Here is a 21,920-nt window from a genome sequence, read left to right on the forward strand (position 1 = left end):
TAATTGAAATATTTTATTTTTAACACTCTGGTTCAGGGCATTTTTTTTATTTTCAAAGCAAACAAATGCTCAAATTACTAGTTATTTTCAGTAAACCTCAAAAGAAAGTAACAAAAAAAAGATGATGGAAGGATTATTGGTGACAGTAATATTATAATAACCATGAAGAGATTATATACATTTAGCCCATGGCATACTTCTGGGTCCAGCTCCGAGCTGTTAATTCATATTTGACCTTATTAGTCTTGAACATATGGGCTATCTCTGGAACAAGTGGATCATCTGGGTTTGGGTCTGTAAGCAGGGAACAAATGGACAACAACACCTTGGATATAGAAAGTGCTGGACTCCATTGCTCTTTCAATATGTCCAAGCAGATGTTTCCATTGCTGTTTATATTGGGATGAAACACCTTGGTCCTGAAGGCAACCTACAAAATTGCGTCCAATAAAAAAAAAAAAAAAAAAAAAAGAAAAATCCTATTATATATCTATAAACCTTCAATCTCTTATCAGGTCGGTATCATAATTTTATACCAAGCTCATATATCAAATCAGCCCAATGGCTGTGATAAGAGATGTTAGTTTAATATTATTTAAATCGACATGATAAAAGACTGATTATATCTGTATATAATGGTAGAAATGTTATCTCTATGTATATAATGGTAGAAAGAAGATGAGGAGTTAAAATTGTAGAAATTGGGTAAGAAGTATACCTTTGGAGGCTTGAAGGGATAATCAGGAGGAAAATGGATATTGACAAGGAAAACACCACCGGTATAGGGACTGTCATTAGGACCAATAATGGTAGCTTGCCAATGGAACATGTCCTCCGCTATTGGACCTGCACTGCATGAAGTTGGTGGGTCTCTTTGCAAGTCCTTGTGCTCCTTCAATATCCTCTTTAAAGCCATTCAACAACTTTTCACTTGCTCAAATGCAAACAGAAAAAGGGAAATATGGGCTGGCAAAATGAAAGAAAACCAATCTACGACACACCCCTGCAAAAATCTGAGACAGTGGTGCTATTTAAAAGAGGGGAAAAGAAGGTGTCGAGGATAAGAAATGGCTATTGAAGTAGAGGACCCTGAACTTCTTTGTACTGATGAAAGTGGGAACAGAATAAATTCTACAAGTAAACATACTATATAAATAAATAAATAATAAAATAAAAAAAAGATTGAAAATGAAGAATCAAAGAAATTTATAGATAATAAAACTCGAATATATTTGCGGTACTGAATTCTTTACCTAAGCAAATAAAATAGTCAATTGGGAGTTTTTATCATAATTTCAAGGTTGGAAACTATCTTTTGCACCATATGACCATTTATTTTCATCATGTAAATTTCATAGAGCAAAGAAAAAGATACTATTACAAATGCATAAGTGGTCATTTTGACAAAGAGACACTACAAGTCACTTTCATTTGGTGGCTGAAATTGAACCGAAAGTTCCCTCGAATACACAATTTTTTCATTTAAGTTCTAGAGACACTACTCCACCTAGGGCAAGTCAGTGGGTTATACCCATTTCCCCAAAAAAATAAAAAATAAAAAAAGAAAGATAATAAATTAAAGATATTCGAGCTTACCTCTAATGGTTGGCCCATCGAGAATCTGGGTCAATTCTGGAAAACTGACTCATTTAAAAATAACAAAAGGATTTATAAATTCTTCCACCAATAAAGTTATAAACCGAATATTCCTTCTACCATTTACATGGTTTTTAGCCCCATTTTATTCTTTTTGTGAGTTCTATGGAATTACCATATCGGTTCTTCATTCCTTTTAAAAGGTCTGTTTTGACCACGAATATTCATCTGTTTTTTACTCGGTTAAAGCTTTTGAATTTACAACTCATAAAAATGCAAAATATTATTCGACCGACTCCAAAGAAATGGACGAAATAGATTACAAATCTTTAGCTTTTGTTCAAATTACTAAAATCAGCTTCTAGAAAATGGTTACATAGAAACAATTTAAAAATTAGAGAGACATTTTCAAAGGGCTTCTTAAAAGCTGAATTTGTACTAACTCAGGTTGAGTATAGGTTGACCTACAGGAGTAAACAGTCTAGTACTTTCAGAGTGGATATATTAGGAAAATCCTAAACCCCAAAGAAATGCTATCAAATCCAATGTGGTGAATCCTTAATATACAATACAAATCATAAAACAGCCTGGAAAGAAGAAGCAGTTGATGCTGAAGGAGAGCCCCCTAGAATTGTCAGTCCAAAACTATGAAACCAAACTGCTGCATCCACGAGTCTATTCAGAATCACAATATGGAGCAGGCTTTCTGTGCCTTTCTCTTCTTTTTCTTTTTCTGCTTAGGCGGCTGCAGAACCACTTTAATCGCCGCATCAAAGACTGCTTTGACATTCTGCATTCACAAAGCAAAGATAACATAAACCTCAATAACAAAGCATCTTTAGAACTTACTACCAAAAAAATAAAAAGCATCATTAGAACTTTCACTCCATGGTTTCTTGTAATGTGGATAGAATTTAGGTACCTGCTGTGTTTTCGAACTGCATTCAATGTAAACTGGCGCCCCTATCAGCTTCCTCAACTCCTCCCCCTTTGAAAAGAAAAAGGAAAGAAAATCAGGCATATATCTTAGTGGATTGCAGCTTGGTGATGAGCAACAAAGAGAAGAGAGCAAGATATGACAAAGAACTTGAAATATGGTAGTTTTGAACTCAAAATGCAGTGGAAATTACCTGAGCTGTGGTGATGGGCACTGCCCCAGGATGATCTATAAAGAACTGCTTGTCATCCCGCAGATCTATAAGAAGAAAAATTTAGCTGTCATCAAAACTAGAAGGACTATTAATAGAGCCCAGATAAGAATAAATTCATTGGCCAAAATAACATGACAATGAACTACCATCAGACTTAACTATTAGACAACCAACATTAGACATGGCTCAATAATGTGATACTAATCATATCCAGACTCCAGAGTATGATGGTATAAGCAGAAGACTTCGAGTGAGCAAGTTGAATTACACAGCACTACGAGACTCTCTCATATAACAAGAATTTTGTAATTTTTTTTAGTAATAAGTCCATGGTAGAATAAAGGAAAATATATATACAGCTAATATTCAGCTCATGAGAAATTCAACAAGTTCATAGGTTCAAATAATTATCAAAAGTTAACCCAGTGATATTCAAATAGTTAACTGAAACAGTCTACAGACAAAAGTTGTAAAATGAAATTTATATATTGAAAAATTCATCAACAGGGTATTTGAAAATGCAAACAAATTGATAATCAAAATAGAGAACATTGTACATAACTATAGGCAATTAAAGCTACAAACCTAAGAAAAAAAATTTTCATTCATTTGACAACTAAAAACTACTGCAGCATAGAATAACAAAAACCACAGATAACTGAAAATATAATTTTACCAGAGAGAGAGAGAGAGAGAGAGGGAGAGAGTCTAACCAAGTTTAGTTCCAACAAGAATGATTGGAATACCAGGTGCATAATGCCTCAATTCAGGAACCCACTAAACAATGAAACAGAAAGACATATTATCAACACATCGATATAAATCAGGAATTATCATTACAAAAAGAATGAGAACAAAAAAGTTATGTGGATAATGCTGTTCTTACTTTCTTGGCCACATTTTCATAGCTAGCCTTGCTTATGAGAGAAAACGCAAGTAGGAAGACATCTGCTCCTCGATAGCTCAATGGCCTTAATCTATTGTAATCTTCCTGCCCTGTTTCATAATTTTTTAAGAAATACCCATGATGACACCAAAAACAAAAAAAAAAAAACAAAAAAAACTTTGACTAGGAGTAACCAAGGATTCTGAACATACCAGCAGTATCCCATAACCCCAAATTAACAGTGCTCCCGTCCACAACAACATTTGCACTGAAATTGTCAAATACTGTTGGCACATAATCCTGATTCCAAAAATTATTGGAAACAAAAAACAAAGATATTAAATTAGAATAAATTCTTCCAAAGTCAATTTCATACATAAGATAATATTTCTTAAAAAAAAAAAAAAAAAAATCAAAACAGTATACAATGACGATTTTGATGCAACTATCTACTAAGAAATTTCAATCAAACAAAAATTTCACCGTTTGCAGATTTTAATTGCAAAAAATCACAAAAACCATATTGGAGGCACCGTTAATATATTCTTATACTACGTAATTGGTATAAAGCAAAAAGCTTTCAGCATGGGATACTGAACCGCAAAAGAACAAAGTAAAGGGGGAAAGAAATTAGAAATATAATAACATAAAGTTTTCTTATTTCATACTCTAACTTATTTACTCGGATTAGTTAAGTGGGGTTCATCATAGGTTCTGTAAAGACTATGACAGCAAATCAAATCAACAGATTAACAGAAAAGATCCAGGAAAACACATTCCCATACAACTTACAGAGACATTGACCCATTCAAGTTTAGAAGAAAACATAGATTCATCTCAATTTATCTTGCAAAAACCAAATTAGATGGTAAGAAGACCAAAATAAAATCAAATGGGAAAGAAAATGAACCAGATAAAGATTTAACTTTTCTAGTCCTTTACTCAGTCCAGAAAGTGCCCCAAAAACCATCTGAAAAGCATACATATATTCTTCAAGAATGGTCGGCCACAACACAACTACGAATAAAGAAAAAGCTCTTAAATTTCTCTTTTTTCATACAAGCAAATTTAGCAATTGGCTCAAATTACGACAAAAACCATGGTAGTCAAAAGTTTTACATTTTAGATATTTCATTCTTTACTTCAGAACAGCCAATTATAAGGGATTCAAAGAAGAAAACAAAGATAAAAGAAACAACACTCAGAATTTTTTTTTTTTTTTTTAAAAAGGCCATATTTTCTACCCCACATTTTTTTGACACAACCAAACAAAAATAAAGCTTAGCAAAACCCATGTTGGGAAAACCTTAAAAGACGCGAAATTTCCAACTTTCTTCTCTTCATTTTCTCTCTTTCTATAAATTTTCTCGGAAAATCAATGCATCAAAAAAACAAACACAAAGACAAAAAATAATAATAATAGGAAAAAGAAAGGAACAAAAAGCCATTACCGTAGGGAAAGTGTTGCTGGTGTAGGAGATGAGCATGCAAGTCTTGCCGACGGCGCCGTCACCAACCGTGACGCACTTTATGAACCTCGAAGCGCTCATTTTTTCTTACTTCCCAAACACTAGACTAAGTCTTTCTTCCTTTCCTAGAAAGTTTCTAACTTTGCTTTCTGGACTACAAAAACCCTAATACGTACTGCACAAGAACCTGTCCTTGAACGCAGGGAAAGTAAATTGGTTAGTCCGAAGAAAGCGCATTGAGACAGAGAATGAGAAATTTCTGGAACTGGAAAGAGAAAAAACAGAGAGAAATACAGAGAGAGAGAGAGAGAGAGATTGGAAAGATTGGGGCATATAGCCAGCTCTTGCCAGCTACAATCATATAACATTGACTCATGAAGATATGTACCATTGTACCCATTAATCCCCAGGCCCCATTCCTCACCCCTCCAATCCCATGACCTTTTTTATTTATTTTTTTTTCAATTTGAAATAATTTTTTCCTAATTAAAAATCATTTTTTATTCAATTATTTTTATATAATATAATTGGTTTTTCATTTATTGCTCATTTGTCTTATTACTTTTTCGCTTTATCTTTGTTGGATTAACCTATAGTCAAAAGTAACAGATTATTGCCAAAACAAAAAACAAAAATGGTCAAAATAACAGAAAAAAAAAAAAAAGTTGAGTCAATTGGGTTAATTTCTTTCGAGTAATTAACAAAATGTTGTTGTAGTCATATTTTATTAATTTATTGAAGGCATCATAAGAATAAAGAAATATTGAGAAAAAGAGAATTGATATAAAACAGAGAAAATTTAAAGATGATATAAGTTCATATAATGTAAAAGAAAAATAAGTTATAACTATTGTAGATTAGTTGTTTTAGCACCCAAAAGCACAAAAAAAAAAAAAAAAAACTATTGTAGATTAGTTCTTTTGTAATGATTGACTGACAGAATGAATGTAACAAAAAATAAAATTCAGAATGAACATGTAAACTGAAATTCTATAATATATATACATATATATAGGAAAAGTACATAAAATATTTATTTAACATACAAAGAATAATAATTAGGAGAATGAAAAATAGAAGAAAAAAATATTTAATGAAAAATAGAAGAAAAAAAATATTTACCTACCTCTTTTTTGTTTTTTTTTTTTTGGGTTATATTATTGATCTACCTCTTCTCCACTTGCAAAGAGAGAATGTCTATATAATTTGATATAGAATATAATAATAATGAGAATGAAAAAGAAAAGAGATGTTGCCCTACCTCTTCTCAACTTGCAAATGTATAATAAAAATAGAGAATTTAAATGAGGTTGTTATTTTGTGTTGTAAAGTTCCAATATATCAACAAGTGGGTTCTTTTATTTTAATAAAATTTTCTAAAGTTGAATTCTTTAATTTACCTTAGAAATTAAACATCAAATATTTTATAAATATTACTCTGAAGCTCATAAACTGGCCCTGATATGAAAATCTAGCCAACACATAACCTATTTACAAATTAACCCTAACATATTTCACAGTGCTAGTCTTCCATTTTTCGTTGACCACAATGAGGATGATATTAGTTCAGGTTTCTAGTTTTTCTTTTTTTTTCCTTTCTCCTTTTTTTTTTTTTTTTTAATAAATGGTGAAGGAAGTTTCTAGTTTATTCGGCTCCACTAATTTCAAAATCTCACTTAAAATTTGTCCAAAAGTCAGAATAATTATGTTTCCGTTGGAGCCTGAAATATTATATTGCAAAATGATATACAATACAGACTGATATTACGAATTATTACTTCTTCTTCTTTTTTTCTGTTTAAAAAACGAATTATGTAACTTCCTTTTTTTTCGATAAATAACGAATTATGTAACTTCAAACATGCAGTAGTTGACCTAAAACATAATTAACAAATAAATTCTTCACTAATACGCATAGGCCCACTTGTTGTTATAGCCTTAAAAGTCAGCAAACAAAAACTGAAAAACAGTATTTATGAGTGAGATATACTCAATTCAGAAGTAGAAAAACTAACTTTCTTAGTCAGTAGCACGTCATAAGATAATTGAATCCAAAACGTGATACTTTAACAAAAATTGTAACAATCTATCACAAATAACAAATACAAGCGAATAATGAAAGCCAAAACAAATAGTGAATAATACATAAATTCTTAGATTATTATCACTGAGAACGATCCTTCAACTTCAAGAATACTTGTAAAATGGGTTTAATGGGATTACCTTCTTTTGTCCATTCCATCTCATTTTAAAAGCATTGGCAAAAAGACTAAGTACATTAAGTGTGAAAAAAGTAATGACTTTTTTAAATAAAGTAATATTATATATGTAACGGGTCAATAGAAAATTCCAATTAGTCATACATATAGTTTTGATCTCTTCTAAATTATAATATTAAATATAATGAGGTAATAACTAATAAGATTGTAATTCTTCCAATTAGATTTTTAATTTTGAATTATTTATCAAGTCTCACCCATATTTTGTATTGCGTCTTCATTACTTCTTATTATAATTTAGAAAATCATTTGTAGTATACGTATATATAACCAGGTTGACATAATACACCTTTCAACTAAGGACTATTATCACAACTTGTAGATTTGTTTGATTGTATTGAACCTTTATTTTAAAAAGTAAATTTAAAGTTGATATTCTAATTAATTTTTTAGTTTAAAATTACCAAAACAGTCGTATGAAAAATCGATCATATATATATATATATATAAAGGTAAATTAGCTAAAAAATACCTTAAAGATGGGTTGAGTAAAATATCTGAGAAGTCTAATATTAATAATGCCATTCCTAGAAGAAAAATTGGAAAGGGCTTGGCTTAAAGAGGAAGGAAATTTTGCAAAATCTAAGGGTGGGGAAGGATAGAGATCCTTGGGTTTGAAGGATATGTTGTACATAAATGATGGAAATGAATGACCTAGGAGATTGGTTAGCATGGCCCTTTAGGTATTTTCTTAGACCTATCCCTTTCACTCACTCTCTAACCACCTTTATCTTTTGGTGAATCAAATGGTGGTTGAGTTGTTCAATATTAATTCCACCCACCACATCATACTCGTATTCAATAACTAGACACATTTATAGGTTGGACACGTACTCACTCTTTAAATCTTTTTGTGAAGAAAACTTAAAGAGGACCAGATGGCATTTCATCATAACTTAAAAATAATTTATGCCCCTTCAAAAAAAATAATAAATTCTATCAATTATGAAATTGATGACACAAGAAATATCACTAGAATTAGAATGTTTAGAACAGTAAAACATTATCTTAAACCAATTTAGTTGTAGTAGACTATTCTGGAAGATATGAGGGATCCAAAATTTGAGTATACCAATTAATGTGGTAAAATAATTGAATATTATTCATAGGCTGAAAAATTAAAATAAATTAAATATGGATGAGTAAATTTTTAACAGGATAAATAAAACTTATTACAAGCCTATAAAGTGATAAAATATCATATATTTTTTCCATATCATTCATAAATAATTTGGTATTCATAGCATTTTTTTTTTTGAATTTTGGAATCTAATAAATTAATTGTCTGTTACTTTAACATATGATTAAAAACTAGAATTCATGATAGAATAGTAATTAGTAGTATTTACCATGTTAATTGGAAAAAATAAATTGAAATTTAAAATTTTGATACAGGACAGGCCTTATCAAGTTCGAAGTCAAGACCAGTCATATACCCTATGTCATTGATTAATCTAAACCAAAGCAAAATAGTGTGTAAGGCAATGATAACCTGTGGGACATAAAATGCAGAGGAAAAAGATAGAAATATATGGAGTTTAGCAAAATGCAAATTACCACAATGTTAAAAAATGATGAATATTCTGTAGTTTAATTAATCAAGAACCAAATTCGAGGAGAGACTATAAAATTTTTAAAACGAAAAATTATTTTCATGAAGCAGCTGAACCTGATTTATTTATTTATTCATTTGTCTATTATTATCATTATTATTTTTTGAAACAAGTAACTCAACCTAATTAAATTAATAAAGTTACCCAATAAAACCATATAATAATAAAAATAAAAATAAAACCAATCTATAAACTAACGATTTTATTATAGGGAAAATTTCATATTTAAATGTCTTCAGTTTTACTTACACTTAGATTATATGTTTTTGCAAAATTTAAACCTATTTACTAATTTTACTAGTTAATTTTAAACATTTAAAATCATAATTATATTTTCATAATATTATTTAATTATAAAATATTAATTTTTAATTCTATTTTGCATTTAACTATTAAAATAATCAGTAAAAATTACAAATTGTTTGTTTTAATATATATATATATATATATATATAAAACTACAAAAGCAGTTTAATAATAAATTTTTAAAAACATAAAATCTAAAAACCGAAGTATAATAAAATTAATAGGATTTAAATGAAATTTATCGTTATACTAGAAGATGTCCTGTTAAAGTCAACCCGTTAGCTGGTGATGTCGTTTTCATGACCAACAACAATAAACCTAACAATTTTGTCCTGCATGGAAACTCGTTTGTATTATATTCTCGTAAAAAGACATAATCTAAATTACAAAATCTGCTAAGGTTTTGGTGCCCAAGCCTCCGGGTCATCAGTCCCTGTCAGTGTTGTTTACGCACATGTCCTCCTTATTACTTCTGTCAATAAAGATTCTCTTTAAGTTTTTTTTCTTTGTGCTTATTATTATTATTATTATTTTTCCCTTCTTCTTTTGATTATTCAATGACAAAAACTTTGTGGAAAATAAGATTATTTTAAACATTATCTTTGTAATAGCCCCCCAATTGCCCTAGTTATCCTTGCTAAGCAATTAGTATTTTTGTCATAAACAAATATAACAAATATGAGAAGTTCTATAATCTATTAGACCTACTCCATGTGAATAGATGACCAAACCATCCTCTCAAAGCCAACTTGTTAATATTATACCTGGCGCTTTGTTCTGATACCAATTGGGTCCATATTCTACACGAATATTCATTTTATCCTCTTCTTCAAAGGGAAACTTTTTCTTCAAATTCCATGTCTCTTTTTCCCCAAAATGTCTACTTTTTCACATGGAGTAGACTTCCCACCAGCTGTTAATAGTGATAAAAAGTGTATCAATTGATTTTACAAGAAAAAGGAAAACAATAAAAGGACATTTGATCTGCTTAAATAACCAAGAAAAAACCAAAAAAAAAAAAAAAAAAAAGGGACTGTTACCGTCTGACCCTATAGAAATTAACAAAGTCATTATCATTTCTCATATAAATTATTTATCCCCCAAGTTATCTTGAGAGATTCGCAAAGTAAATACATAACTACAAAAATGGGAAAAAACCAAGTACGTAAGAAAAAACAAGTAAAGAAGAATATGGATTAAGCAAAACAATTCAAAATAATAACCACAGTTGATGCAAACCGTCCAGACAATTCTTATGTTAAACAATTTCAATTGTAATTATGAAATAAATAAATAAAGATTGTCATGTAGTGTACCAAGTCTAAAGCACGTTAAAAAGCCAAAGAAATAATCATCGGTTTGTGCGACATCCCACGTGCTATAACGAAAAACGTCTATCGAACAACATAGTATTAAAAAAATAGATATCACACACTCAGAAGAAGTCAGAAAAACCGACAAACATTTCGAAATGATTTTTGTAATTATTCTCTGAAAGAATAATACCGTACTTTAGCCTCATAAATTAAGAATGCCAGTTTACAGCACAATGTAAAAACATTTTCAATTCTAACATCGAATTAGTACAAACTTCAACGTCACATAGACAATTTCAAAACTTGAATGATTGTTGGTATGCATATTCTTTACACTTTTTCATTTATGTTAGAAGAACAACCAGAATCAGACCCGAGAACAGAAATTCTGGCTCACTAAATTTAGTCCTTGAAACTTTAAGCAAGAGGAGTGAAGTTGGTAGATACCGATGGACAATTTCCACAGCATCATGTAGGAGCTATAGTTCTCATCCGTAAAAGAACAAATGTCAACTGTATTTATGCACTGCTTAAAATGGAAGTTCGACCACATTTTCGCCAAGACAAATACGTCTAGTGCATAACAGCCTTAGAGCTCTTCATCCGAACTAACAAAATCTAATTCAATCATCTTTCCTGTCCCTTGCTTGGTTTTGTCAACCAAAGGTTGCTTCTTTTCGGTTTTGGTTCTTTTTCCGTTCAGTTGTTGGTTTCTGATTGCGGCAGATGAATCAATGTTCACACTAGGTGGTTTCCTGAAAATGATGCTTGGATATTCATGACAAAGGAAACAACTGAAGCAGCAATTGGCTGTCAAAGTTAACGGAAAAAGAACTCTTATACACAACTCACCTCTTCTCTAAATTAGTGCTTTGTCGGTTTTGTGTTGTTGGCTCCTTATTTGTATAATTTGGACAAGTTTTCCCTGGAAAAACAATAAAAAAGAAAGAAAAAGATTGCTCAAGCAGAAATTGCATAGGGCGCAACGTACAAGATAAAAGAAGAATTGCAATCTTTAACCTGTAATCTCAGTAAGAAATCTTATTCCTTGTGAGTGTGTATTTGTTGTCACTTTGCCTGCATTACTGTAAATAAAGCTTAATCAATATAAACTACGCTTTCCACTAAAGAAAAAACTGTGCATGTAATGCACACCCATATAAGAAATGTCCACTACAGATCCCAGCTTCTAAATAATCAGCAATAACTTGCAATTTTTATTACCTAAAAAAATAAAAAAAATAAAAAAACTAAAACGAAAAAGGCAATCTAGTTGCAATTTTATGTACACTCAAAACCAACTTTTTGGATTTTATTTTTGGTCAAGCATCTTGCAAGATATAAGCGAAAAGGACTTCTATTAACTAGAAGATAGTGGACAAATCAAATGGTGCTAAGTATATTTCTCAAGTCATCTATATATAACAAACCTTAATGCTTTTTTGAGTCCTTCGACAGACAATAATTTAATTGGCTGCTTGGGCTTCTTTAAATTTGTTTTGTCGGCCAGAGGATCAACCAAATAAATCCCTTCCGACATTAAAGGATCCCTAAATGCTGTTCTTATGTTCCTGTGAACAAGGAAAATATGACAGGTTACATTACCGTAATAGGAAGAAGTTAGAATGAATAAGAAAGAGAGATAACTTCCATATATTTCAAAAACGTGAATACTATATTATAGAAGTTCAAATAAAGCTGTACAATCATCACTTACCCTCCCTTGAGCTCAGTTCGCATTGTGGAATATCTCTGTGATTCTTTCTATTTAAATACAACAAAGAGGGAATGATCAGTAAGTTTCAACTGAAGACCAGATTTTTGGCACCAAACAAGATAGAGACAATGCAGAATCATGCTTACTGATTTATGATATTTGCAATATGTCCCACGGCGCCTGAAACAATGGAAGGAATGAATGTTAAAAAATGAAGAAAACCAATATGTAGTTAGAAGAATTCTACTTCTAACTCCCGTGGGTTATTGAAGCAACCATACTACATTGGTGAAACAAGGAGTTACAGAACAGAAAGAAGCAACCTTCTGATGGACAGAATCAACAAATAATTTTATCTTGATTTAAGCTATTTTCTTGTAAAAAGTATCAAATATTTTTCCTTCACTAGGTATGACAGGGAAACTTATTTCACTTTTTTCTTTCTGTCACCAAGCATTTTTAAGGTTAACATGAATATCCTCGGGTACAGTATATTAGACATGCTTGGCCCTTTTCAAAACTTGTATGTTCTACATACTATTAGTTCAACCAAAAACATATCAATATATTTCTGAAGCCCTTAGCTTAAGATATAACAAAATTATAAAACAGAACTTGGACAATTAACATGGCAATCGGTATAACAATCTGAGATTTAAATAAAGTATTGTGAGGCGTTCATATAGCATACTTGTTTATAACTGCTGTACAGACCATGCCATCCTTCCTTTTTCCCTTGCAAACACCATAGTCGATTGAAGTACCCATCTTTAGTAGTTGATTAGGTGCGTACACACTCAAAGAAAAACCTGAACCCTGCACAGAAAATAGAAAAGGTAACGTTTAATTTTTATGACAATCTACAGGAAAAAAGGAAAACAAAAACATCAGTGCATGAAAAGCTTATACCACAGCGTCTTTGCGCACATTGCAATTAAACAATGTAAATACGGTTCCAGCCTGCTCTTTGCAGTTCTTCTGATAAGCATCACCAAACAAGAATACAGATATAGTAGTTTCATCTAAGCAACCAATTTTCCAAATACAATAGCTCTTTCCATTAGAACTTGTCCTTGGAACTCCCTTCTCAGTCACCACTCCAACAGTTGCCCAACAGCCAGAAAGAGTATCCCCAACCAACAAATTCCTAAAAAGGCCAAGATGTGCAATATCACAACGCACATTAAAATGTGGCAAATCCAACCCTCATGTAGTTATCATTCTGGAAGTAAACTCTCTAAGAGAAATCTAACAATTTTGGTACTACTAATCCTAAACCATAGCCTATCAGAATCTTGAAGTTACAAAAAATTGTGAAGAGCATTTACATACTTTATAGCCGATAATCGAACGAAACGAATGTCCGAAAACCGCTCGCTGAGCTCTGCAGGAGTTACCAACTGATTCCTGACCAAAAAGAAAAAAATAACCCAAGTTCAACATAACTTGCAACTTTCATTTCTCCAAGTGAACCGAAGGGAAAAAGCATGGAATCTACCTTATTCGCAAACCCGAAAACCTCTCAACCTCAGGATCACTGGGGGCCCTGTGCCGGTTGGGTTTTGCAGCCTTTTCAATTACTGGGTTGGGCTCGTAATCGAGGCAGTCCTGAACAGCATCCTTAAAGACGGACATGTCCGCCTTCTCTCTTCTCCTTGGAGATTCCTCATCCGAAAGGTACCCTACAAATAAAATTGCATCGAATCGAAGAGAAGCCCAGATAAGTTTTCGAGATTTTGTTAGCACCCAGATCGAATTTCCACAAGAAAAAAAAAAATTGTGAGAAATGTGAGCAATGGCACTAGACAACAAATGAAATAATCAATTGCCAAAAATAAATAAAAAGCGTACCAGGTGAACGAGAGCGAAGAGTGGAGGGAATGGGAGAACCAGGAGGGGTTTCCAAAACTCGGTCTTGAAGAGAGAGAAGGAGATCGAGGTCGTCTTGGCGATTTGACATGGTGGTTGTCTCAGTCTCTCAGTCTCTCAGAGTCTCAGTCTCAGAGGTTTTGGGGGGTTTGTTTTCAAGGTTTCAACACTTCGTTTTGCCGCTTTTGGAGGGAGACTCTCAATTCTTTTGGAGGGAACACAAACAATAAGTAAGCTGAAATCACACGACGTCGCATCGTCAATGTTTTAAAATTTTAAATCAATAAATCAGCATCTACTCTCCCAAGTTTTTTATTCTAAAAACTATATAAATAAAGGCATCATATTTTTTTCCCCCAAATAGATATTTTCACATTTTCATAATTCAAATACAAATTTTGCATATATATATATATATATAATAATTATTATTTAACTAATAAAGTTTATTACCATTTAATTTTACAGAGATTTTTGAATAAAAATTTTAAGTTCGAATCTCCCTTTCATTTCTAGTACGTACAACATTATTTTTCTTGTTTAATTTTTTTTTCTATTTTTAAAGGTAGGCTGTGCTATTTTTATATCCTCTGATGGTCCGTAGCAACAGCAGATTTGCAGTTAATTTGTTTTAAGAAGATCTAGCTAGGTTTGACTCATTCTATATATCAAAAATTTTCCCTATCATAAATTAAAAATTTACAGCTCAATTTAAATTTTGTTTTACCTCTGTAATATGCAATGAATCTTACAAAATTTGTACTTTTTTTAATCTAATTAATATATTAGTGGCAACTTACATAATGAAAAGATAGTCAATATATAATTAGGAAATCACTGAAGAGGATATGATATAAATATATGTATGTGAAATGAGATTACATTGTAAATTTCCTTTTCTTCTTCTACGAGGAATATTCTATCCAAACAAACATGGAAAAAATTTTACAAAACAATCTCCTTTTACTACCAGTAGAATAGAGCTAAAAAAAAAAAAGATTGGATACCAATCATATCATATCAAATATATATATATATATATATATAATGGGAGAGGACAAAAAAAAATTATAAAGAGAAAAAGAGAAAATTGGAAAAATATATATGGTTAGGAAGATTGGTTACCGTTAAAGAAGCCAGCTAGAGCAATAGCAAAATTCCCGCGAGTATGGTCCATATTCAAAGCTCCTAAAGAATCGTCCTCCAAAGACCAAATATAGTTAAAAAAAAGAAGGTGCATATGACTAACAGAGAGACAAATAACACCAAGCTAATGCTCAGACCAACGACAGCCTTTAGATCCAAACTGAAATTACTCCAAAACCGTGTTCCTGTTTTCCCTCCCAACCCTTATATTTACCATTTCCATTTCCTCCATTACAGCAGTCTTTTATGGAGTCTGAAATTCCTCCTCCTTAACTCTGAAGGAGGCATCACACTACTGTTAAACAAAACAAAGAACAAAACATTCAGACTTTCACTCTCACAAACAATATATAGAAAAAGTGACCAAAATCAAAAAAGAACAAAAAAACATAAGCAAAGCAAACAAAGACACAAATGGGTTTACCTACTAGGCTTAAGCTTTTGATTACCCTTTTTTCCCTTTTTGTATGTTCTGCTTTGGGTCATGGTGGTGGTGGTGGTACTGCAGAGCAACTCAAGGGTGTGATCTATGATGGTAGATCTTTAATTATCAATGGCAAACGAGAGCTTCTCTTCTCTGGTTCTATCCATTATCCGCGTAGCACACCTGAAGTATATTTTACTTTTTATTTTTTTTTTCTTTTGGAATTTATTATTCATTTTTAGTGCATATGCATATGCTTTCATTTCTAATATATATATATATATATATCAAAACCCTTTTCAGTTTCATACTGTTTCTGTCACAATATGGATTCAATTAATATTTTGTGCAATTGGGTTTTTGTGTTTTTTTTTTTTTTAAATAATTCTTTGGTGGTTTTCAGATGTGGCCTGACATTATTTCCAAGGCCAAACATGGAGGTCTGAATGTGATTCAGACTTACGTTTTTTGGAATGTTCATGAGCCCGTACAAGGCCAGGTATTTTCCAACTATAAATACTTATACATAATTACCATATTAGTATATTCTAACTTTATTAAAGATGCTCATAAGTAATCAATCCATTTCTGTCGAAAAATGGATATCTTGACTGGTGGGAAGTGCATAATTTATTAAAGCCAGGATGTCAGTGATGTGTTCGGAACAGTATATAATGAATATATGTATGTACGGATTGGTTAGAAGGGTATGAAGAGCTTGTTGATTGTGGGGATTGATTGTATATGTTGTGTAATTTTTGTAGTTCAACTTCGAGGGAAACTATGATTTGGTGAAATTTATTAAGTTGATTGGAGATAATGGAATGTTTGTCACACTTAGGGTTGGGCCATTCATCCAAGCCGAATGGAACCATGGGTACAATTTTCGCTCTCATATTCTCTTAATTTGCTCATTATTGGCTTCAGCACTTGTCCTATTGCTTATAAGTAATTTATGTACATATAAATATGATCTTCAGAGGTCTTCCATATTGGTTGAGAGAGGTGCCAAACATCATCTACCGTTCTGATAATGCACCATTCAAGGTAACCAGATTATATGTTTCATATTAATTTTGTTACTTATGTATAAATGCTATGAGTTTTAGTGTTTAAGAGTTGTAAATTTTGCATGTTTGAAGTATCACATGAAAAAGTACGTGAAGATGATCATAGACAAGATGAAAGAAGAGAAACTATTTGCTTCACAAGGAGGCCCTATCATCTTGGCACAGGTTTATTTTTTTTTTTTTAATATAATTTTGTGATTTCCTTGTCATTTTCCTAGAACTAATTAATTTATGGACTTGTTTCCTTTTGTCCTTTTGATTGGTCTTTTTTTATGTTAATTATTTTTTTTTTTAAATTTCATTGTACAGATAGAGAACGAGTACAACCACATTCAACTTGCCTATAGAGAATTGGGAACCAAATATGTTCAATGGGCAGCAAATATGGCAGTTGGATTGAAAACCGGAGTTCCGTGGATCATGTGCAAGCAAAAGGATGCTCCAGATCCAGTTGTAAGTATACATACACGTCGATATGTTATTATCAGATTGATTTTATAAGAGATTTCTTGTATATAATATAGTTTCTTGTTAAGTCGGTCTAATAGATTTAAAATAAAAATTTCTGTTAAAATTTCTGAATTTGTTTTGAAAGGTAAGATCTGCCCAAATTTTCAAACTAGAAACTAAAAGCAAATCTATCATATATATAGCTTTTTTAGTGTAACAAATAAGAAAGAAGAAAAGAGAAAAGGAAGAGTTGGTATATTATGTTTTATTAGTAGGTAGGACCCTTAAAACTAAAAGGCATTGCATGCAACATTTTGCAGATCAATACATGCAATGGAAGACAATGTGGAGATACATTCATAGGCCCCAATAAGCCCTACAAGCCTTCTATATGGACTGAGAACTGGACTGCTCAGTGAGTATTAAATCATTTTTTGGGAATTAATTAATCATGTAATATTTTGTTTAAACCCCATTTTTGGTTCTTTTTTTTTTTTTTTTTTTTTTGTAATTACAGGTACAGAGTATTTGGAGACCCTCCTTCTCAAAGAGCAGCAGAAGATATTGCATTCTCAATTGCCCGTTTCTTCTCAAAGAATGGAACTCTTGCAAACTACTATATGGTATATCAAAGACAACCAACCTCTTCCTAACTGCTTGTTTAATTAGTCTGGTAAGCTATATTAACATAAATAAATAAATAAAAAGGAAATTCATACTTTATTTAACATCTCTGCAGTATCATGGAGGGACAAATTTTGGTAGAACAAGTGCTGTTTTCACAACTACTCGCTATTATGATGAAGCTCCTCTTGATGAATATGGTATAAGATTTTCTCTTTTTTATTTAAAGATTTCCATTTTCTTCCAGTGCATGCAAGATTACCGGAGAATTTACTCCGACAGCAATCTAAACTGGGTCTCTACTTTTATGCTGGGTTTCAGGTTTGCAAAGAGACCCAAAATGGAGTCATCTTAGGGACTTGCACAAGGCTTTGAATCTATGCAAGAAGGCTTTGCTTTGGGGGAATTCTGGAGTTCAAAGACTTGGAAAGGACACAGAGGTAATAATATTTTAGCAATTACACAGTAAATAAAATTACAACAAAACTCAGCTAGGAAGTTCATTGTTACATAATTAAGCTGTTGGGTTTATGCAGGTTCGGATCTATGAGAAGCCTGGATCCAATCTCTGCGCTGCTTTCTTGACAAACAATCATTCCAGAATAGCACAGACTTTATCCTTCAGGGGTCAAGAATATTACCTCCCTCCACACTCCATAAGTATCCTCCCTGACTGCAAAACCGTCGTCTACAATACTCAAACAGTAATTACTCATTTGTTACTTATTTCCACCAGTGGGAATTAGCTAAAAATCTTTGAATACTTTGAGGAACATTTACTAAGCATCTTTTGGCTTCTATATAAAAACAGATTGTATCCCAACACAATTCAAGAAACTTTGTTACATCATCGAATGATCTTAAATGGAAGATGTCACAAGAGCCCATTCTAACTGTTCAACAAGCTCCAGTCAGTAACAAAATACCAAACGAGCTCTATTCCCTGCTTAAAGATACTACGGACTATGGTTGGTATACCACTAGGTAAGATTAGTTCCAAAACTCCCACTGAAAGAAATTTCAAAATTTCTGCATGAATCAATTTTTTGACACCAAATATATATCACCTTCATAATTAAAACCTTTATCACAACAAATTATGCTTGTAATGGAAGCTATGTTCATTGATGAATTGGTTACGGCTACAAAATTCCGTACCTGGGTGTAATTCCAAAGTATTTGTGCAGTGCAGCTGCTTTTTTCTGATCACTGCTTGAATTTGACATAATTAATCTTTTTTTAATATTTTTATTTTCCAGCATTGATCTGGGTACTCGTGACTTGCCAATGAGACCTGATATCCTGCCAGTTCTTCGTGTTTCAAGTCTTGGTCATGCCATGCATGCATTCGTAAATGGTGAATATGTTGGTAAGCACACAGGAACGGAGGCATATATATGTGTGTGTATGTGTGCATGTGTGTGCGCTTGTACGTGTGTGTATTTAGCTTCCTCTGAACCAACCTAGTTTAAATAAATCCGCTATGTTTTTTCAGGATCTGCACATGGAAGCCATGACGAGAAGAGCTTCCTCTTCCAGCAAGCTGTTAAGCTCAAGCCTGGTACAAACCAGATAGCATTATTGTGCATGACAATTGGACTTCCGGTAAGGAGCTCATGACTTGAAAAGCTACTTTCTTACTAACCCTGATGGATATATCTTAAAAATGGGGCTGAAAATTACTTGTTTATCATTTTGAAGGATAGCGGAGCATACATGGAGCACAGGTATGCAGGGCCTAAAGCTGTCATGATCTTAGGTTTGAACACTGGAACAATAGATCTGACACAAAACGGTTGGGGTCATCAGGTTTGTGAGCATTCACATTGAAATCCAGGGATTGATATAAACGGAAAGAGAGTGATAGATTTTTTTTATTACTGTTTTGAAAGGTTGGCCTGACTGGAGAAAAGAATCAAGTTTACACCGAGGAGGGATCAAAAAAGATAACTTGGAGCGAGTCTAAAGGTGAAGCACCAGCTCTCACATGGTTCAAGGTAAATTTGATGCATAATGGAGATAAAAACACTTTCACTGATAGTTCATTATCAAATCTAGATACATTGAATTTGCATTTTTGTTGGGCAGGCACGTTTTAAGACTCCAGCAGGGAATGACCCTGTTGCTATCCGGATGACTGGCATGGGAAAAGGAATGATGTGGATAAATGGAAAATGCATTGGTCGTTACTGGATGTCCTACCTCTCTCCTCTTGGAAAACCCAGTCAATCAGAGTAAGAAGAAAACTCTCAAGTAGCAGATATGTACATATAGACTGCATGAAGAAAAGCAAAACTAAAATCGGTTTTTTTCCAACTCTGTGTTGTTTATCAGGTATCATATTCCAAGATCCTACTTACAGGAATCAGAGAATCTGCTTGTTGTGTTGGAAGAAGAGAAAGCAGACCCCAAAAACATTGAGATCCTGACCGTAAACAGAGATACAATCTGCAGTTACATAACAGAATATTATCCAGCACATGTTAAGTCATGGGCAAGGGAGAAAAGCAAGATCAGACCTGTTGTGGACATGGTGCAACCAGCAGCTCACCTTAAGTGTCCAAACCACAAGAAGATTGTCGCCGTCGAGTTTGCAAGCTTTGGCGACCCATTGGGAACCTGTGGAAACTTCATATTGGGAAAATGCAATGCTGCTTCATCTAAAGAAATTGTTGAACAGCAGTGCTTAGGGAAACCTAGCTGTGATGTCCCCATGAAAAGGGAGATTTTCGACAAGAACAATGATGGTTGCCCAGATATCCAGAAGACTCTTGCTATCCAAGTTAAGTGTGCTGCTCAGTGATGGATCAGAAAACGGAAAACAAAAGATGGTGGGGGTTTGATTGGGGGAATTGCAAACCATGAAACTGAAATGGGAGAGAGAAAGAGAAAGAGAAAGAGAGATAGAGATTGAAACTTGAAGGGCAATTAAAATAACAAAGTAAAATTTGATGGACCAAGGGGGTCAAGATTTGATTTTTTCATTTGTGGTAATATTGGTGCTTTAGATTCATGATTTGTATTCACCTTTTTTTGAGTACTTATCCAAGCATTTGGTCGATATAGCAATTTGATTTGTTACTGGAGTTGCAAGTTTTTCAGAAAGCTTATATTTTCTTAGTTTTCTTCTCGTAAAATTTTCACAATTTGGACTATGATAATTTGAAGAATCAAACTGCCAAAAATTTTACTAAGAAAGATGAAGATAATCTATATGGAAAAAAAAATAACAATAATAATAAAATAAAAAGAGCATGGGATTAATTAGCCAGGGCTGCCTCTAGATTCTAAGTTCACAAAATGGGTTTACAAACTTATTAAACTAAACAAAAATCAAATCCTTGAAGAAATTAAATATAAAATTTAGATGTAGATCAAAGTACATGTAAGCTTGATAAATCTATTTTCTTTTTAGAAAAATCCACAACATTTCCTTACACCACAAAAACTTTGGGGGTTTATTTTTATAGTATTTAATAGAAAAAAAAAAAAAAAAAAAAAAAACTCTAGTTTTGGTGGGTTTCTTAGCCAAAAAAAAAAAGAAAAAAAAAACTTCAATGCACCAGATGTACATACAACCTCACTCACATAGTTGTGGAATCCACAGTGTCCTGAAGTTTCTCGCGTTTCCATGAGGGATCAGGGTGAATTTATCAATTGCCAATGTGATTTTCTTGTATCATATTCCTGGCAAGTCCTTCCAATCTTTTAGTTCCTCAGTTGAAAAGTTGGTCATCCTTTGAAAATGATGGTTTTCATCGTCTATAAGGATTTTGTTTATTATCCCAAACATTTTACATTAAAAAAAAATAAAAAATAAAAAATAAAAAATAAAAAAAAAAAGAGAGAGAGAAAGAAAAACCAAAGTATATAACAAATAATGACTTTGTCACTAGATTGTTCACTCCCTACATGGTCAATTAATGTCAAGTGCATTAATTTGTAGTTTCATTTACTTTATCATATGTTATCCCAAAAAAATAAAAAAAAATAAAAAAGGAAAA

At 32.3% G+C, this 21,920-nt stretch overlaps 4 protein-coding genes across 5 annotated transcripts; 1 reads left to right on the forward strand and 3 right to left on the reverse strand.

The window, feature by feature from the left end:
• LOC107427499 (ubiquitin-conjugating enzyme E2-17 kDa) lies at positions 1-1,105 on the reverse strand. Its single transcript, XM_016037877.4, has 2 exons — positions 719-1,105; positions 1-430 (listed from the first exon to the last, which is right to left on the reverse strand). The coding sequence occupies exons 1-2, from the start codon at positions 914-916 to the stop codon at positions 182-184; spliced, it is 447 nt and encodes a 148-aa protein (XP_015893363.1). The 5' UTR covers positions 917-1,105; the 3' UTR covers positions 1-181.
• Positions 1,106-1,861: 756 nt separating this feature from the next.
• Positions 1,862-5,468, reverse strand: LOC107427496 (rac-like GTP-binding protein 5). Its single transcript, XM_016037873.4, has 7 exons — positions 5,085-5,468; positions 3,846-3,933; positions 3,634-3,743; positions 3,461-3,524; positions 2,727-2,791; positions 2,519-2,584; positions 1,862-2,386 (listed from the first exon to the last, which is right to left on the reverse strand). The coding sequence occupies exons 1-7, from the start codon at positions 5,181-5,183 to the stop codon at positions 2,282-2,284; spliced, it is 597 nt and encodes a 198-aa protein (XP_015893359.1). The 5' UTR covers positions 5,184-5,468; the 3' UTR covers positions 1,862-2,281.
• A 5,213-nt stretch (positions 5,469-10,681) lies between these two features.
• On the reverse strand, positions 10,682-14,382 carry LOC107427508 (uncharacterized). Of its 2 annotated transcripts, none has more exons than XM_048481349.2 (11): positions 14,185-14,382; positions 13,832-14,015; positions 13,666-13,740; positions 13,246-13,480; positions 13,025-13,149; positions 12,480-12,513; positions 12,334-12,380; positions 12,047-12,187; positions 11,637-11,701; positions 11,469-11,541; positions 10,682-11,371 (listed from the first exon to the last, which is right to left on the reverse strand). In XM_048481349.2, exons 1-11 carry the CDS (start codon positions 14,291-14,293, stop codon positions 11,206-11,208), a joined length of 1,254 nt encoding a protein of 417 aa, XP_048337306.2. In that variant the 5' UTR covers positions 14,294-14,382; the 3' UTR covers positions 10,682-11,205. The 2 variants fall into 2 exon arrangements, with proteins under 2 accessions (XP_048337306.2, XP_015893372.2); XM_016037886.4 differs by having other exon boundaries at positions 13,243-13,480.
• A 1,192-nt stretch (positions 14,383-15,574) lies between these two features.
• On the forward strand, positions 15,575-21,002 carry LOC107427502 (beta-galactosidase 11-like). Its single transcript, XM_048480316.2, has 18 exons — positions 15,575-15,960; positions 16,176-16,271; positions 16,537-16,649; positions 16,753-16,819; positions 16,915-17,007; positions 17,152-17,295; positions 17,613-17,707; positions 17,810-17,915; positions 18,032-18,116; positions 18,238-18,356; positions 18,453-18,620; positions 18,728-18,900; positions 19,176-19,285; positions 19,412-19,521; positions 19,618-19,725; positions 19,809-19,913; positions 20,005-20,150; positions 20,251-21,002. Exons 1-18 carry the CDS (start codon positions 15,763-15,765, stop codon positions 20,717-20,719), a joined length of 2,505 nt encoding a protein of 834 aa, XP_048336273.1. The 5' UTR covers positions 15,575-15,762; the 3' UTR covers positions 20,720-21,002.
• Positions 21,003-21,920: the final 918 nt, after the last annotated feature.

Source organism: Ziziphus jujuba, chromosome 9, assembly GCF_031755915.1.
Source record: "Ziziphus jujuba cultivar Dongzao chromosome 9, ASM3175591v1".
NCBI classification, from domain to species: Eukaryota; Viridiplantae; Streptophyta; class Magnoliopsida; order Rosales; family Rhamnaceae; genus Ziziphus; species Ziziphus jujuba.

Excerpts from the sequence above, each read along its gene's own strand:
- LOC107427502 (XM_048480316.2), top strand. The coding sequence starts at position 15,763 with ATGGGTTTACCTACTAGGCTTAAGCTTTTGATTACCCTTTTTTCCCTT. Across the intron at positions 15,961-16,175 it reads ATCCGCGTAGCACACCTGAA|ATGTGGCCTGACATTATTTC; the intron begins GTATATTTTACT and ends GGTGGTTTTCAG. Across the intron at positions 19,914-20,004 it reads CAGCTCTCACATGGTTCAAG|GCACGTTTTAAGACTCCAGC; the intron begins GTAAATTTGATG and ends TTTGTTGGGCAG.
- LOC107427499 (XM_016037877.4), bottom strand. The coding sequence starts at position 916 with ATGGCTTTAAAGAGGATATTGAAGGAGCACAAGGACTTGCAAAGAGAC. Across the intron at positions 431-718 it reads ATCCCTTCAAGCCTCCAAAG|GTTGCCTTCAGGACCAAGGT; the intron begins GTATACTTCTTA and ends GCAATTTTGTAG.
- LOC107427508 (XM_016037886.4), bottom strand. The coding sequence starts at position 14,293 with ATGTCAAATCGCCAAGACGACCTCGATCTCCTTCTCTCTCTTCAAGAC. Across the intron at positions 13,481-13,665 it reads GTTCGATTATCGGCTATAAA|GAATTTGTTGGTTGGGGATA; the intron begins GTATGTAAATGC and ends TGGCCTTTTTAG. Across the intron at positions 12,514-13,024 it reads TGTACAGCAGTTATAAACAA|GCGCCGTGGGACATATTGCA; the intron begins GTATGCTATATG and ends CCATTGTTTCAG.
- LOC107427496 (XM_016037873.4), bottom strand. The coding sequence starts at position 5,183 with ATGAGCGCTTCGAGGTTCATAAAGTGCGTCACGGTTGGTGACGGCGCC. Across the intron at positions 3,744-3,845 it reads GGGGTTATGGGATACTGCTG|GGCAGGAAGATTACAATAGA; the intron begins GTATGTTCAGAA and ends ATTATGAAACAG. Across the intron at positions 2,792-3,460 it reads TCTTGTTGGAACTAAACTTG|ATCTGCGGGATGACAAGCAG; the intron begins GTTAGACTCTCT and ends TTCTTCTTATAG.